We start from the raw sequence: 18,635 nt of genomic DNA, 5'->3' as shown, positions 1-18,635 counted from the left end.
CCTAGACTAGCAGTCACCAGGGTAATGCCATGAACTGATTGGCTTAGGAAAGGGCCTCAAAGTGTGATGCACACACCCTTACCCTGACCAACCAACAGAAATAGCTCCTGGAACCTGTCAGAGACGCATATTCTTGGGCCTCACCCATGCCTACTGAATTTGAAACTCTAGAGGGTCAAAAGTTTGTGTTTTAACAAGTTTGTCGCTGGTTCTGGTGGATTACTTATGTCTGAGACCTACTGCCTTAGATCAATCAGGCTCGTCTCTGAAGCTGGGGAGGGTAAATACATTTTACCGGTGAACCCCAGGACACTGAGCCTTTTAATGCTCCTTCCTCCCACTGCCAGGTCAGAACAGGGCAGGGGATCAGCCTCCTGAACCCCCAGACTCCTGGCTGTACAGGGAGGCCGCCCGATTGTGCCACCAAACCTCAGCCACTGCAAACGGGCTCAACAGTGGACCAACCCAAGATGGGAGGAAGCCATCTTCTGTAGGTACACATTCCTTCCTACCCTGGGGAGACTGCAAGTTTCTGCAGGTGCTAAAGAACTGAAAAGACAAATCTGGCATATATACTTTCCTGAAATCACTCTGAACTAGTTTATAATTGTATTTTATAAACTACTGTATAATTGCAACAGCATCCTGGAAAAGAAAAAGGCCATGCGGTAAAAACAGAAGAAATCTGAACATGATAAGGACTTTGGTTAGTAACAATGTCTCAGTATAGATTCATAAATTGTGACCAATGTACCATACTAATATCTGATGTCTGTGGGGAAACTGGGTGTGAGCCTATGGGAACTGTGTGTAAATCTTCACAATTTACCTGTGAATCTAAAACTATTCTTTGTGTGGCCCCATGGACTGTAACCCACCAGGCTCCTCTGTTCATGGAATCCTCCAGGCAAGAATACTGAAGTGGGTTGCATTCCCTTCTCCAGGGGAATCTTCCCAACTCAGGGATCAAACGCATGTCTCTTGTATTGGCAGGCAGATCTTTACCTCTGAGCCACCAGGGAAGCCCATTCTAAAATAAGGTTATTTTAAATCAACACATTAAGTTGTGAAATTCTAATGAATGGAAAGCACCTTTGGAAAAGCTTTATAAAATTAAGTAAAGTTAAATTCTTTAAAATATTCCATGCTAATATAAATTTCACACTGCTGTATTTTTATGATTGATGCCATGTTTTTAGCCAGAGCAAATGCTTTTTAGGCATTTTTAACTTAAACAAGAGTTGAATTGGAAAATACTAATGAATATTCCAAATACATCACACGTCCCAGAACCTGCACACAGCAGAATTATCAAAGAGCAAATGAGACTTAAACTTGTCCATATGCTTAGAAATTTTTAAGAACCAATATAGAAAGTTGCTTTCTTTGCCATCCCCTTAGACCTGGAAAGGAGTAGGATGGGTGGATTCCACAGGGATTGGGACATGATCAGATGCATCTCTTTCTCAGCCCAATTCATAGCAGTGAGTTCAAGCACAAGTTCCCTTCAGGCACTCTCTTCTTATTTTACCAGCTCCATTTAAATTAAATGTACGTCCTGTGTCCTGAGGGGCGAGTCACACAACCCAGTGGACTGAGGTGTGACTCATATCCCATGACTACTCTCAGCAGACTGTACATCACTGAATTTATACGGGATTCTTGGAAACATTGGGCTATAATTGGAATGGAACAAGGGCTTCCCAGGTGGTCCTAGTTGGAAAGAACCTGCCTGCAAATGCAGGTTAGATGTAAGAGACGTAGGTTCAATCCCTGGGTCAGGAAGATCCCCTGGAGGAAGGCAAGGCAACTGACTCCAGCATTCTTATCTGGAGAATCCCATGGACAGAGGAGCCTGGCAGGCTGCAGTCCATAGGGTTGCACAGAATTGGACACGACTAAAGTGCCTTAGCACTCATGCAAAGAGCAAATCCTGATTCGTAGCTTGGAAGATTCCTCTCAATATAGTCAGCTAAATAATTCATGGTAAGATTTTTGCTTATCTCCCTCTACACCAAGTATCAGTAAGGAAACCAAGAGTTAAAACTGTCATTGCAGGTGAAAATGCTATAATTAAGACTTACAACAAAACAGAGTACTTATAGAGGAGCCTGGTGTGCTATAGTCCAAGGGGTCATGAAAGAGTTGGATATGACTTAGCAAATGAACAATATAGGGCAAAAGCATTGCTATGCCAAGCAAGTGGCTCAAAATACTGCCCCCCCCCACCCCTGATCTTGTCACATTTGTAATCGCTTAGATTTTGTCTGGCATTGCTATATATCTCATTGTGTGGTCTTGGACAAAGTCTTTAGCCTCTCTATGCCTCATTTTTGTCATCTTCACAGTGGCAAAAATAATTCCTTGGCAGTGTTAGAAGAATTGATAGAAATAATGCTTGTAACACTTTTAGCACAGTGCCTGGAATATGGTGTTAAAAAGTGTTTGTTTGCTAAATCAATAAATAAAATCATCCTTGCCCACATTAAATCCATTCCATTTAATGATAAACCTCTTGATGATATGGCATGGCAAAAACACGAAAAGCATATTCAGATACCATCTTGGAGGGAGGGAAACTCTGGCACAGTAAGACATTGAAGGAGTGAAAGAAATGTAGATGATTTTCAACAGAAATAAAAGAGGATGTGATGGAACCCTCCCAAATTATCAGCAGAAATGTAAAATGGCACAGCTGCTGTGAAAAACAGTATGGCAGTTCCACAAAACAGTTAAATGTAGAATTACCACGAAAGTGGGAGGAAAAAAAGTTAGTTGCTCAGTCGTGTCCAATTCTTTGCCACTCCTTGGACTGTAGCCCATCAGGCTCCTCTGTCCACAGGATTCTCCTGGCAAGAATACTAGAATGGGTAACCATTCCCTTCTCCAGGGAATCTTCCCAACTCAGGGATGGAACCCAGGTCTTCTGCATTGCAGGCAGATTCTTTACCATCCAGGAAAGCCCCATATGACCCAGTAATTCCACTCCTAGGTGTATGCCCCCAAAAATTGAAAGCAAGTACTCAGATACTTACACACACATGTTTATAACAGCATTGCTCACAATAACCAAAAGGTGAAAACAACCCCAATGCCCATCAGTTTATGATAGATAAATAAACATCATATATTCATACAATGGAATATTAGCCATAAAAAGGAATGATCCATGGTACAACCTGGATGGACCTAGAAAACATACTAAGTGAAAGAAGCCAGACATACAAGGACACGTATCTTGTGATTCCACTTGTAGGGAATATCCAGAAAAGGCGAATTCATAGAAATTCTAAAAGGAGATGGGTGGTTGTCAGGCGCTAGCAAATCAGGGAGTAATTGCTTAATGGATGCAAGGTTTTCTTTTGGAGTGGTGAAAGTGTTTTGGAACTAGAGAGGTGGTGGTTGCATAATATTATGAATATACTAAATGCCAATGCTTTGTACACTGTTTTTGGTGAAATTTACCTAATTCCCTCCCCCCCCCCCAAAACAAATCCCACATACATACATAAATAGAATAAGAGAGATTGCTCTCTTGGAGTTGAGAACACAGAAACATTCCAGGCTTCCTCTTCCACTGACCAGAGATTCCTTCCTTAGGAGAGTCCCTTAATGTCCAGGCCCTCTGGACCCTGGTTTCCACTTTGGTTGGACCACTCGGATCCCTTCCAGTTCAAATTCCAAAGCCAGGAAATTCATCTTCCTCATTTTACCTTCTCTCATCTACATGCTTAAAAAATACCTGTCTATGTACTGCGGATATATACTGGAAGACCATGTTGTTGAAATTAAATTACAGGGAAACTAATTTGTTTTAGTTATTAATAGGAGAAGTGTTTTAATATTTATGATGATAATGACACAAATTAATGGACAAATAAGTAAAACAAATGCACTTTAGCCATTATCTTGGTGTTTGCCATTCTGCTGTACAGACTCCTCTGAGCCCGCGTGCGGCTCCAGCCTGTCTGCACCCCTCGTTGTAATCACACACTGTGCTTTTGGCCAGTCACAGTATCTCAGGCTCCTCTGCCAAATGCAGTGCCGGCAGCCCCAAGTTGATTAGGAGGCCTCGGATTGATTGATAGGTGCCCTTGCCAAGTAGGAATGGGGGCAAGGGATTGAATACCTTTCTAAACTGCCTATGCTTTACAACCAAAGTAATCTAGAACAACTTGAAGATTTTAGTCACTAGAACTTGCTCATGGGCTATTTTGGTCACAGCTGGACTAGTTACAATTTTATTCTAAAATTACAGAAATACGATTTGAATAGCGAGCCGAACTTACCTAGTCCAGGGATTTAAAGCCCTGGGTCAACAAGTTGATTCTGGGAGGTACGGATGTATTTTTCTGTATTTCACTGACTACCATGTCCTAATTATTCCTAGAAGTGTCAGGTATATCTTCAAAGAAACTTCAGGTAGCAAATTTTCAGCCAGCTACCAAATCTGTCATTCCCCTGCCCCACCTTCAAATTCAAATATATCTACTTCTGAGGCTACAACAAACCCCAAAGCTGCAAAAAACCTCCAGCCACTGCTTACCAGGGCCCATGTCCAGGCAGCCTCAGATCATTCTTCTGATCATTTGTTATCCATCATGCCCCTGAAGGAGCTCACTGGAGGGCCCAAGGTATCCTGGTTGGGCAGGGTTTAGGCACAGTGGAGGAAAGGGCCTTCCTCTCTTTCGGTATTGCATCTTCATGTCAGTCCCTGCCGCAAATGAGCAGCCCCAGGTTTCTCTTTAAGTCTCCTGCTCCCAGAACTGAACGTCCTCCATGGCTGGATAGAGAGGTGAAGCCGGGAGGCAAGTACCCTGCAGAATGCCTACCTGCCCCTCCACTGGCCCCTGGGGTTTTGCTCTGGGCCAGGCTGCTCTGCCTGACACTCTCCCAGTGATTTCTCTCTGGGGAGGCATCTCCGTCCTTCATGCAAATAGGGCCAGTTTCCAACCAGGCCAGACTTGCCCAAAGCCCACGTGGAGGTTGCCATGGCTCAGGGTGAGACACCAGTTTCCCAGTACCTACTTATTAGGCCCCTACTATGTGCTCGGTGCTGGGGGTCCAGGAATTATAGGCTCTTGTCATCCAGGAGCTGCTGTGGGAATTTAGACAGCAGCTCCTTGAGGCTGGCCAGTCAAGCCATTACCTCAGTTGGTGCACCTCCTGCTGGAAGCTCATACCAATGGTGTCAACTTAGTGCTGCCCTGGCAGAGATCCTCCTCCGTGTATAAGTAGGAGTTTCACTGGGTTTCTCACCGCTCCTCTGGAACATTCTTCGGTTCTTACTTGACCATGTATTTCTGTCTGCTGCTTTCCATCGGCAGCAACAGAATCCCTTTCCTATTCTGCTCTTAGTTCCTGGCCCAGACTTCGCTTCATTTCTCCTCTCAGATGAAGAAAAGAGAGAGCTGTGGGCAGGAGAATAAAAGTGTCAAATCTATATGGAATTGTATACAAAATAAACAATACCTATAAAACCTGTACACTCTTTTTCTTTTCACAAATGTTAATTGTACTTTTATGTTTATGAGTGAACTGTTTTTTCTTTTTCTGTTTAAATAAACTGAATAAAAGATAAAAATACAGTTAACATTTGTAAAAAGAAAAAAAAAAAAAGAGAAGAAGAATGTACAGGTTTTACAGGTATTGTAGGACTTCCCTGGTTGCTCAGTGGTACATAAGGGAGGGTGGGGCGGTGCTCAATTTGTAGATCGGGAAGATCTGGAGAAGGAAATGGCAACCCACTCCAGTATTCTTGCCTGGGAAATCCCATGGACAGACGAGCCTGGTGGGCTACAGTCCATGGGTTGTAGAGTCAGATGTGACTTAGTGACTAAACAACAACAACAAATTTATTGTAACTTTCAACTTAATGTGAGAACTGTACGTTCTTTTGTTCAACTTAAATGAAGAACCCAAGTGCAAACTGATGTAAAATTTAAAATACAGAAATGGCTTTGTGTGCAATTTATGAGTCCTTTTCTCTTGAGTCTGTTCTTTGGTGTTCAGTAGGAAAGGGAATTTTAAAAATCCATTAGGTAATCAGCTTACCTTTGGATAACTAAAAAGTCTTGAAGGACATAACCTATGTTGGCTGTTACATGAATGAGCATGTGGTGAATTTTGAAGGCAGACTTTCAGAACATCATATTTTAGTAAGAAGCTTGAAAGATAAATTGATCAAAACATGCAGCAAAGCAAAATACATTATTTTCAGTATGAAATATGACCCAGTATTTCTTCATTGTTCACACCCTCCCTTCATTGAGAGCACGGGGCCTTGAACATAGTAGGGGTCTGGGAGATGCTTGTTAATTTTAATTAAAATTGGATTCCTCCCAGTCTCTCAAAGTCTTGAACCTCCCGTCCTGGGTCAAACAGCTGAGGAAACGAGAATAAAGTACCAAGAAAAGCTAGAAGGAGTTCATTGCTAAAATATTTGTTTCTGGGTTTATTATTTTATTCAAAAGTCTAGGAAGCGACCGGTCTAGAATGTGGCAGCAAGCTGCTGTTAATCCCATTTACATTTTCAGAGTTGGGATCCAGGTTTTCAAGTTTGTTAAGGGGTTTTATGCAAAACTGGGCAAATCGACAGCATTCTAAAAATGCCGTCTGTTCTCCAACTCCTCTCCTGGTCACAAACAAGCGAGGCTGGCGCCCGGCTCGCCCGGCTCCTAGGGCGAGGGGTAAACCCGGCCGGGTGATGGACTGGGGAGAAGGGCTGTCCCGGGGGCGGTCCCGGGGCGGAGCCTGGGCGGGGCCCGTGACGCGTGGAGTCGGGCCGGCTCAGGGGCTGGACCTCAGCCTCTCCCCGCCTGGGGCCGCCGCCGCCGCACCAGTGGTGGCTCCACATTTCCAAAAGGGGCCCTCCGACTCTTCACTGGGCCAGTCTGGCGCTGACTCGCGGAGCTCCGCACAACTCCCGCTGGTCTCTAAACGGGATCCCTCCTCCCCAGAGTTGCGGGCAACTTTCCCCTCTCCCTGGCGCCGCGGTGGCTTGGGGACCGTGGCCGCCGCAGGTAGCTGAACTCCGAGCCACGCTCCCCGCGCCTCGGCTGAGCTCACACGCAGGTCGCTCTCTGCACGCTGGGGGTCCCCAAGCTCGGCTTGGCGGGCGGGATGCCCCTAGGACATATCATGAGGCTGGATCTAGAGAAAATCGCCCTGGAGTACATCGTGCCCTGTCTGCACGAGGTCGGCTTCTGCTACCTGGATAACTTCCTGGGCGAGGTGGTGGGCGACTGCGTCCTGGAGCGCGTGAAGCAGCTGCACTGCAACGGGGCCCTGCGGGACGGCCAGCTGGCCGGGCCCCGAGCCGGCGTCTCCAAGCGGCACCTGCGAGGTGATCAGATCACGTGGATCGGGGGCAACGAGGAAGGCTGTGAGGCCATCAATTATCTCCTGTCCCTCATCGACAGGCTGGTCTTGTACTGCGGGAGCCGGCTGGGCAAATACTACGTCAAAGAAAGGTCCAAGGTAGGACGCGCGCGGGCGCCCGGCCGCTGCTGCAGCCCGGAGAGCGGGGACCTTCGCAGTCCGTTGTCTGTCCCCTTGGCAGGGCTGCAGTCGAACTTTAGTTTTTAAACAAGAAGCAAGAAGTCCGCCTGCCCCCCACCCCCGCCCCTCACATTTCCCTAGGTTATTAGAAACGTTATGTATGATCTGAGACACACTCGAACTCGTGATCTTAAATGTCTGCTTTCAAGTCACTTAATAGTGCCCTTCAGCCCTTCACTGTGTTCAGAGGGGATTACAACAAAAGCGCTTTTAGGGAATTCTAGAGACGGTGTGATTTCACAATGTGGCATTTGGTTTGTGGAGTCTGGCAGGTGTGAGAATTTGATCTGTGAAAGAGTAAGGCTCATCCTCACTTTTGGGTGCTGCCCTTGGCTGGTTGCATCCAGGACATTGTTTGATCATCCAATTGATGTGAAAATTCTCTCCTGGTGCTGAGCCCCAGCCACCACTTACCTTTCCTGTCAATTTCTGGGGAAATCCACTCAGAACAACCAGTTGAATGATCAGGAGAGGGTAGTCAAGTACCTCTGGAAAGAAACCATGTTTTTGTTCACATCCCAGCAGTCTCTCCTTAGGTGGTAATTTTTCTTGGAAACGTTTACAGGTAGATTGGCAGAACTATGGGAACGTGGAGTACCATAATGTTGGTGCATGTACATTATGCTGGGACAGTCCTGCTACTCACGTGTTTTCTACAAATGATAATCCAACCAGTTTTCCAGGGTAGTTCTGAGAGTGATTTGTACTCCTTTTATTGTAGACCCTGTCAAGGGGCACTTAGAGCTGTAGAGAAGTTTTACTTTAACACAGTGAGGCAAAACATACTAGTGTGAGAAGGAAGGTGAACATTCACCTATGTACCACTCTGTGACACTGCATGTAGTATTCTTCAATTTAAGATTGCGCCTATGATATTAATAAAACACACCGTTGTTGTCTCATTTGTCCCATAAGCTGAGAGGAACACTTTTTATAAAGAAAAAATGGTGAAGACTGAAAGTGCATAGAAAGGAAGGGGTTGGCTTGATCAAGTAGAACAGGGGAGAAAGAGATTGCAGTTACCTTTCCAGCCAGGAGGACATGGCTGGAAACACTATTTTTCATAGAATGCAAATAAAGTAAATCTTAGAAGGAAATGCTGCTTCCTAACCTTTGATTGAGGGAAAGCTCAGTTAGCTGGTCTCTGTAGAACATTTAGGATAAAGTGCCTCTTTATGCCTGTCCCATCATTTTGGTGATGATCTAGAGAACCGTTTGTCTTGATTAGTTGTGTTTCTGCACTTGTTTTGTAAATGACTGCGCCTTTCAGATGGGGGAGGGCTCTGGCTAGCCCCAGTGCTGTGGAGGTGCTTGTGGTTTCAACCTGAAAACAGCAAATGGCTTCTCTTCAGTTTTTCAAAGTTTCTTTCAAATTTTGTTGTTATGAAATTCACTCCCAGCATTATAGGAATGGAATTTGCTCAGCAAGAGATCAGAATTAATTGATAGAAAGAGGTCACTAACATATTTAAAAGTTAAATTTTTGGTTTTTGTTTTTATTGTAGATTTGACTTAACAGACAGTTGTAGGGTTTTAGGCTAGAATTTAACTCCACAAATTGAATGAAAAGCATTGTGTACCTCTGAGTAAGGGGGGAAAAAGATCTCTAGATATGATTCTTCAATTATGGATTATCATATAGGTATAACAAAACTTCAGTTAACCCTTTCAGAAGGTGACCGAATTGAAAAGAGAAAATTCATCTTTTGGCCAATGAAGAGACCTCTATCCATACCTTGATTTTCAGCTTTCCTTTAGCTGTTTGGCACAAAGCTCTTTATTTCTGGTCTTTAGAATAATCACCTGTAAACTTGGATATTCCCTGGTCAGCTAGAACCAAATGTAGACCAAACTTGAGCAAACCATTATTATACTTTAAAAAAAGAAAAAAAAAAGAGTTGTTTGTTTGTATAAAGAAGTCTCCTTGGTAATGTCTTGTGGCCCCTCAGTCTCTTACTTGAAGTTCATTATTGAAGCATTATAGAAACACATTTCAATTTTACATGATTTATAATAGTTCTACCTTAATTTAACCTTATTTACTTCTCTTCCCTCAACTGAATGCCTTACTCTACTGCTTCCCAGGGTAGTGATATAGACCCAGTTTCCTGCTCCATCCTCAAAGCAGGTTTTTAATAAAAACTAAATTTTTTAAATGAAGAATTTGTACATTTATTTTAAACATTTATTTGTAATTTTTTATTGCGGAAATTTTCAAACATATATGTGTAGAGAGGCTAGTGTAATGAGCTCCCACCACCCATTTTCAACAACTGCCGATAGATTCATTTATGTATTTTAGACCAGTTGTTTTTTAGGTACTTGAAATTTGTTTGTGTTATGCTTATCAATCCTGATTAAGCACTTTTCCCCCTGAACTTTTAAAGGTCATTGAACAGTGTAATAATGCTTTTTATCTCGATGAAAGAATTACTAGAGGCATTGGGAATAGGATAGGAATATATACTAATCCTAAAATTGAAATTGTGGAAGCTTATGGAAAGAAACATTAAAGGGTTCCTTCCCCTCCCTGCCACAAAAGTTGTTACTGATCAAAATTTATCTACCTCCGCTTTGTTAGAAAAAAATCCAGGGGTGCTGAAGACTCTCCAGGGAAGACGTTCCCATGATAGACAGCAGTATGGTGCCCCCTAACTTCAAGTACTATCATTGCTTTCAGGCTATGAAAAGATTTCTTATCTGTTACTCCCTCTTGGATAATTCTGACCATATCCAAGATAAATATTGGTTTTAATTTGCTTCTCTTGCTTTGGCTGCCTAGATGTTGTACGTGGCTGTTTTCCAGAGGACCTGTAGTTTATAGAACCCAGAATCCTTCTGTTTGAAGTATCTCACTGTAGACTCACTAGTTAATAACTCTAATAATAATAGCTACCTTTTAATGAGCAGTTGGTTCCATCTGGCACTGTGCTAAGCACTTTTCAGACACTGTCTGTCTGACTTAGTCTTCAGAACCATAATCTTTGGCAAATTGAGTGATTAAATCATCTGCCCAAGGTGATGAAGTCAGCAGTGAATGAAGTTTGTCACAGGGGTTAGGGATTTGGACTTAACCTTCACTAAGCTTGTGGCCGTGGGTAAGTTTCAGTTTTCACCAAGTGTGAAGTGAAAGATACTACCTACAGCTTGGAGGGTGGGGGGATTGGTGAAGAAGCATGAAACAAGATAATGAACATAAAATTCTTAGCAGAATTCTGAGCCTTCATAAATGTTAAAAGGGGAGATTTGGGATTCTGACCCAGTTCTGATTGAGCCTAGAGTTTGCTTTTGACTCTTAGGTTCTTACATTCCCTCCTTTCATTCCCTCAGCGTGGAGAGTTTTTCTGGAGTAGGGAGACTAAGGTGGACAGACATCATGCCTGCCCCACTAGAGCTTACACTCACACGTACTTTTGAGTTGTAGGACCCTTGGCTTACACTTGATCAATTCTCCAGCTTAAAAAAGAAAAAACCCAAACATTGAAGTGGGTCTGTTAAGTACATTGGAAGAAGAGAATGGAATGCCGTGCTAATGTTTTCCTACTGTTATTTGCAGGAAACGCATTCATTAACAAAGTTGGTTGTTAGGGTCCCCGACTGGACTAATTCTGGATGATGGGGTTATGGGATTTGTATTGTGAATCAACAGGTTCGTCCTCCCCTGGAAACTGTACAAAGAAATGATGAAACAACCATAAGTTGTGGATAACAAAAAATATATCACAAATGGTGGGTTTGTTACTTCGCTGCTAGAGCAATGACAGTTTGGGCCCTTCCTTCTGTGATGGCAGGAATATTCATGACTTGATAGAGCTTATTATGGTTGCAAACTGCCTTAAGCAAACCTGGGATAATGAATTTCAAAGAATAGAACCTCTCTCAGGACCCAAGTGCAGGAAATGCAGTTGGGGTTCACAGAAGCCTGGAGCCATGAACTGAGAACGAGAAAGGCCTTAACGTCCAGGAGAGCAGGTGTGTTAGTTCTTGTCTCTGGCACTCTATGGCCTTCGTATTTGCTTCTCTGCTTGCACGCTATTTATTGCCATCTCTACCTTCCATGCAGCTCTTACTGATTCCTATGCAGTTGGCTCAAGATGGCTGCCTCACAATGCTCATTTCAGCCTCAGTTTGACTTCAACAGAGACTTGACTAACATTCTAGGAATGCTTTTTCATTTCCTGAGAGAAAGTATTATGGTCTCACTGTGGCTCAGAGGATCCATCAGCCTTGGGTGGCGATGGTTGAGGGGGGCATGCGGAATCATACGTAACAAATACAGGTTACCAGGGCGTGTTAGAGGTGCAGTTCTTAGAGTAAAGGGTTTGGGAACTAGACATTATACATGGTGTCTCTGCAACTAAAATCTTACAAATTTGTCTGTCAATGAGTTATTTCAGGGGAATGAGGCACTAAATTTTAAAGCATGGGAACACCTTTCTATAAGGATGTGAGGATTCTTATAAAAGGTTTTGTATTTGAAAGTCACTTAGCTCTTGGCGGAAGAAAATAATTTACAGAATACAACCTTAGTGAAGCAAGTTTCTCCACAGGGTGAGTTTTCATAGAGTTCTTTGTGTATTTTGTTGAATGACACTTGGGAACACAGAAAAGAAGGTGTGCATGTATGTGTTTCCTTTATCATTTCTATTGTTCAGTTTTGGGCCAGTGGCCGCCGCAGCCTTGTCTGCTTGCAGTGAAGCGGGAAATCAGGAGGTATCAATTTAATTTATTCATTCACAAATCATTAAATGTCTTACACTGCAGTCCATCTGTATGTGGATGGGAGAGAGGAGATGGAAAGGGATGATAGAAGCACCTAAAGAAGTAAGCTGAAAGTTGAGTGGCGTAAAATAGTTGTTACCAACTTTGCTGTCTCTTTTTCTGGTTAAACAGGCCACTTTTACACTGATGGGTCATTTTTGTTTCTCTTCTTTGAGCTTTCTCCAGTTTCTCTATTTACTAAACATGAAGTGACCAAAACTATTAGGATTTTAATGTTAAAGTTTTTTGCACCTAGGGAAGTATCAGAAGGAGCCCAGTTGGCTCAGTGGTAAAGAACCGACCTGCCAATGCAGAAGATATGGGTTTTATCTCTGATCTAGGAAGATTCCCTGGAGGAGGAAATGGCAACCCACTCCAGTATTCTGGCCTGGGAAATTCCATGCACAGAGGAGCCTGTCAGGCTACAGTCCATGGGGTTGCAAAGAGTTGGACACACTTAGGTGGGAATTACATAGTCTGTCTGTGCATTCAACTTTTGGATGTCATGAACTATGTCCCTTTCTGACCTTACTCAGCTCAAGCAAAATTTGTAAATACTCTCCTGATTCTGGGCTTCCCTGGTAGCTCAAACGGTAAAGAATCTGCCTGCAGTGCCGGAGACCCAGGGTCAATCCTTAGGTAGGGAACATCCCCTGGTGAAGGAAATGGCAACCCACTCCAGGATTCTTGCCTGCACAATCCCATGGACAGAGGAAGCTGACAGACTACAGTCCATGGGGTCACAAAGAGTCAGACACGACTGAGCGACTTCACTTCCTTCCTGATTGTAGACTCTGGCTAGAAGAATTTCAGATATTATTCAGATGCATATTATTACAACTCTATCCTGAAAATGCTCTGTGTCTGGGAGACTTCTCTGATGAGCTTAAAATTGGGGATGGAGTTTAACCCATAATGAGCAGAGCACATTGGAGAAGCATCTCTAAGCACCCCAGCATCCTGGCATTGGAGGTTAAAGTTCTGAGGATATCTCACCTATGGACCATGTTTGGCAAGACCTCTGCTTTTGACTCACCTTTGTGGCCTCCAGTAAATTAAATGACAGTTTGACCTGTGTCTATTGAACACCAAGGAGCAGCTTGCAGGTTAGCGCAACAGAGAAGGTTATTAATTTTTCATTAATTATTATAGGTCTAGACTTGATAATTCCTCTATAGCAGTATTGTAGCTGTTAACTAATATTGCTCTAAGAAACGAGTGTCATTTTTCTCTAGTGTTTGTCAAATGTGCATGTTCTGACAGTAATGATAGTTCAGATGTATTCTGCTGGGCAACTGCCAGGGGTGCCCAGTGGGTAGCTGAATCCAAAGACACTAGAATTGTAAATTCGACAGACAAATCATTTTATGATGCCAGACTAACGAATTCGACTTTGGCAGATTGCCAGGAGCCGTTATTTTGGCTCAGATTCAGAGCTATGTGTCTGTTTGCCAAGCAAGATTAGTTAGCTTGGTTCATTATACATAGAATTTGTACCTTCTTTCCCTTGATTATTTTGATCTTAAACCGATGAGGCTCTTACCTTAATTTTGTATCATCTTTTGATATTGATTTCTAGGCAAGTTCCTATTCTTGTTTTTGAACTGGTAGTGACGGAGTGTCATATTTTTTACCCCCTGCCCCACCCAACCCCAGCCTTACAGATATATGAGTTTGCAGTTGTTGATTGCAAGCTTTCAGATCTTGTTCTGGATTCATTTTGTTCCTCCTTACTGAGTGTTCTCCAGGTTCAGTACAATGTTAATACCTCCTTAAATCAAACCAACTTAATTGTAAATTTTTATCTTTATAAGATTTTTAAAGGTTACTTTCCATTTACAGTTACTGCAAATTGGCTTTATTCCCTGTGTTGTACATACATCCTTGAGCCTGTCTTACAACCAAGAGCTTGTACCTCCCACTCTCTCACCCCATGTGTCTCCGCCCTCTTCCTCGCTAATGACCACTTGGTCTCACGAGCAGTTTGGTCTTGTAATCTACTTTTTTGTTATATTTCTTCATTTGTTGTACTTTTCAGATTCCACATACAAATGATATCATACAGTATTTGTCTTTTTCCATCTGATTTATCTCACTTAGCATAATGCCCTCCAAGTCCATCCATGTTGCTGCAAATGGCAGAATTTCATTCTTTTTTATTGCTGAGTGGTATTCCATTGTATATATGTACCACATCTTCTTTATCCATTCATCTGTCGATAGAGACTTGGGTTACTTCCGTATTTTGGCTATTGTAAATAATGCTGCTATACACATTGAGGTTAATGTATCTTTTTAAATTAATGTTTTCATTTTCTTTGGACATATACCCAGGATGGGAATTGCTGGGTCATATGGTAGTTTTATTTTTAGTCAAATCAATTTTCATTCTTTAGAGGATGCAATGATCACAGTTTCTCAAATTCTGGAGTAAATGTACCTATCTCATATTTTTGTTTCCAAAATGAAACTCAAATGCTATTCAATTCAGTTCAGTTCAGTCGCTCAGTCGTGTCCGACTCTTTGCCACCCCATGAATCACAGCACACCAGGCCTCCCTGTCCATCACCAACTCCCGGAGTTTACTCAAACTCATGCCCATCGAGCCGGTGATGCCACCCAGCCATCTCATCCTCTGTCGTCCCCTTCTCCTCCTGCCCCCCAGTCCCTCCCAGCATCAGGGTCTTTTCCAATGGGTCAACTCTTCGCATGAGGTGGCCAAAGTACTGGAGTTTCAGCTTCAGCATCAGTCCTTCCAGTGAACACCCAGGACTGGTCTCCTTTAGGATATAGAAATAATCCCCAAATACAAAGATTCAAAGAACACGAAAGTAGCATTGATTATCTGCCAGTGGGAAGAAGACAAATTGAAAAATTTGATTCCGGGTGTCAGTGACATCTATTTTTGGTTTTCTTCGGGCAAATTGAAATTGTTTTGAAGTATTCAAGATAATACTCTCCTTTTTGAGCATTGCTTGGAAATAGTAAAGACGTATTATACTGTTTGAAACAGCCTGGACATTTGCGGGGAGCTTGCTTGTGTTCTCAAGACACAGAGAACATTCTTCCCATGCCCCTCCCTCCATGTTCCCTCCACATCCCCTCCCAGTTCTACTCATCTGTCTAGTCAAACCTGAGGGACTATTACTCAGAAATCTCAATACCCAACACAAAGTTGGCAGTCAGTCTTTTTTTTTTTTTGATGACTTTCCTATTGATTTTGTCTTGCAGGTTAATTTGATTGTTTTGAAGTAGATAAACACAACTTTTAAACATTGAAGGTTCAGTCAGGAACATGTAGTAGTCTTGGTCAAAATCTGGCTATTTGGTGATCTAAATTTTGTCTTTCATAGTATTGTAGAAATCCTTGAGGAGGGAAGTCTTTTAAAGATACCTACTTTAACCAGAAATCATCTGCCTTTGGTTCTTGTCCTCTTTGTGATCCATTTTAATGTCTTTCGCTAGAGTGTTAAGTAATGTACAACCCAACACTAATCATGCAGTGTCCATGCTCAGCAAAAAAAAATCAAAAAACCAAAGAGTGCTTTCTCCCCATTGTCCACCGTTTACACTGTGAACTTAGCATGCTATTTAAGTTTCTCCGCTTCTGACCTCATCTGACCTTTCTACATGTAATCTCCCACTGACAGCCTTCCTTCCCTCCGGATCCCTGAAGTGCTAGAAACTGATTTGCCAGGCTAACCAGGCGTCTCCATTGTCTTGTCCTCAAAATCCATCTTAGTGCCTTTGCGTGAAGTTCCCTCCTGCTCCCTAGAACGCTGTGGGTGGCTCAGCCTGGGCCGCCCCAGTAGGCTTATTTCTTTGACTGCTTACCCTGCCCCTCATTTACTTCTAAATTCTTTGACGGCAGAGACTATTAAGCTTGATATATACTTTTAGTGCCTCCCCACAGTCCTTTACTGTTGACTTAATTTCATCTTTAAAAGGAACTTCGATTTTAAGGATGTCAGAGTATCAAAAAGAAAAGATAAATATTTTGTTAGGCCAAAAAGAAAGATTTTCAACTTGGTCCCTAATTTGATGCTAAAGGGTTTAACTATTTTATTACATTGACAGGTTGTGAGGGACCATCTGATAGGAGAGACTTTGGCTATGTAAGTTTTTTTTTTTTCTCAATTCTGAAAGTCTATGCTTTGCCCTAGAAAGTACCAAGTTGTACTCAGATCCTGGCAGCTCATACTTAGTGGTCAGACTCAGAGAAGCCTGGGACCACAAGGCTAGGACCCCAGCTTCTGGTCCTCACTCGGTCCCCTACAAGTAGCATCTCAGGACCTCAATTTCCACTTCCCTAGGAAGGAAGTCAATTTTTATTTTTATATTTGAACTTAATTTTAGTCATCACCTTACTAGGCACTGGGATGGACATTTTATATTTTATTTTGTCTCACTGCGTTCAGTTCTCTGAGCCTCACTTTCCTCGTCTATAACATGGGTACAATAATAAATATCTACATCCAGATGATAAGGAATTAAATGAAAACTGAGACTAAGATTTCATTTGAGAGAGCAGATAAGTATTTTCAGTGCCTCTGATTGCATTCCTGAAGAAGAGATCTGACTCTATCAGCCTCACACCTCAATGCTGACATGACAATAATCCTCAGCAATGCTACAGAGTTGCAGTTGGAATGTTTCCTGCTAATTTCAAGAATCATGCTGCAAAGCCTGTGCCAGAAGCTGCCCTGTAGGAATTCCTCTTACTTCCTGCTCTACCCATCACCTCCTGTTCTCTGAGTTAACTAGTTGTTGTTTGTTGTTCAGCTAAGTCGTGTCCCACTCTTTGTGACCCCATGAACTGCAACACGCCTGGCTTCCCTCTCCTTTACTATCTTCCTGAGTCTGCTCCCACTCATGTCCACTGAGTCAATGAAGTCATCGGACCATATCATTCTCTGTCACTTCCTTCTCCTCTCCCAGCATTAGGGTCTTTTCCAGTGAGTTGGCTCTTCACATCAGGTGGCCGAAGTATTGGAGCTTCAGCTTCAGCCTCAGTCCTTCCAATGAATATTCAGGGTTGATGTCCTTGCAGTCCAAGGGACTCTCAAGAGTTTTCTCCAGCGCCACAGTTCAAAAGCATCAGTTCTTCAGCACTCAGTCTTCTTCATGGTCCAACTCTCACTTCCATACATGACTACTGGAAAAACCATAGCTTTGACTATATAGACCTTTCTTGGCAAAGTGATGTCTCTGCTTTTTAATATACTGTCTAGATTTGTCATAACTTTTCTTCCAGGGAGCAAGCGTCTTTTAATCACTGTCCATGGTTATTTTGGAGCCCAAGAAAATGAAATCTGACAGTTTCTACTTTTCCTCCATCTATTTGCCATGACGTGATGGGACTGAATACCATAATCTTAGTTTTTTGAATGTTAAGTTTTAAGCCAGCTTTTCCACTTTCCTCTTTTACCTTCATCAAGAGGCTTTTTAGTTCCTCTTCACTTTCTGCCATTAGAGTGATATCATCAGCATATCTGAGGTTGTTCATATTTCTCCCAACAATCTTGATTCCAGCTTGTGATTAACTAGAGCAGATGACTAATTCTAATTCCCCTTGACTTTTTATCATTTAGGCTGAGGCATTGCACAGAAACTCTTGGTTTGTCACAAAGTAGCCATGATTTCTCAAAGTGTGGTTGTTGGAGCAGCAGCAGCAGCCTCATCCAGAAACCTCTTGGCAATGCATAGTCTTGAGCTTTTCCCCAAACCTAGTGAACCAGAAGCTCACTATCCTCCAGGCATTCCTCATACAGGCTGAAGCTGGAGAACCACTGAGTGAAATAAATATGAGGAAGCTAAATGGGGATGTTCTATTTTTCTGTAGTTTCTCCATCGGTGAGAAAATCAGTTCCATCAGTTGACTCAATCTGCACTTATTCACAGTGAAAACTAAAAAGTACAAGTGTTTTTGGCTCATTTGGGAAATTTTTTAGAAAAGCACTTTAGCATGTTAAGTACACACACACACACACACACACAAAACACACCCATGATTTATCTGTTATTTGTTTCAATAAAGTTAAGTTTTCAGAACCAGGATTGGAGTGGAATTTGGAACCGAGTCTCTCCTGTTATGTTGAATTGAAGGGGAGCAATCTTCGTTAATATTAGTATGTGTAGAGTACTGTTCCCCTATCTGTATCCTACAGCCCAGCAAGGAGTGCAAGCTGAAGGCATGAGGGAGAACAGGAAAGAATCGTAATAATTTGGGAACAAACTGGAAAAGAGCAGATGATTCTCTGTATTGAGCATCTGTTATGCGCTAACTGAACACCACACAGAAACCTAAGGTTATG

At 42.6% G+C, this 18,635-nt stretch overlaps 1 protein-coding gene across 1 annotated transcript in view; it reads left to right on the top strand.

Moving 5' to 3' along the window:
- Window positions 1-6,807: 6,807 nt before the first annotated feature.
- EGLN3 (egl-9 family hypoxia inducible factor 3) overlaps window positions 6,808-18,635 on the top strand; it is a 28,689-nt gene continuing 16,861 nt past the window's right edge. Inside the window, exon 1 of the mRNA XM_065906530.1 lies at window positions 6,808-7,479. Within this exon, the coding sequence (XP_065762602.1) occupies window positions 7,123-7,479 (357 nt within the window). The 5' untranslated portion in view covers window positions 6,808-7,122. The remainder of the gene's footprint in view (window positions 7,480-18,635) is intronic.

Source organism: Muntiacus reevesi, chromosome 15 (assembly GCF_963930625.1).
Source record: "Muntiacus reevesi chromosome 15, mMunRee1.1, whole genome shotgun sequence".
NCBI classification, from domain to species: Eukaryota; Metazoa; Chordata; class Mammalia; order Artiodactyla; family Cervidae; genus Muntiacus; species Muntiacus reevesi.
This window is presented reverse-complemented; position numbering and strand designations above follow the sequence as displayed.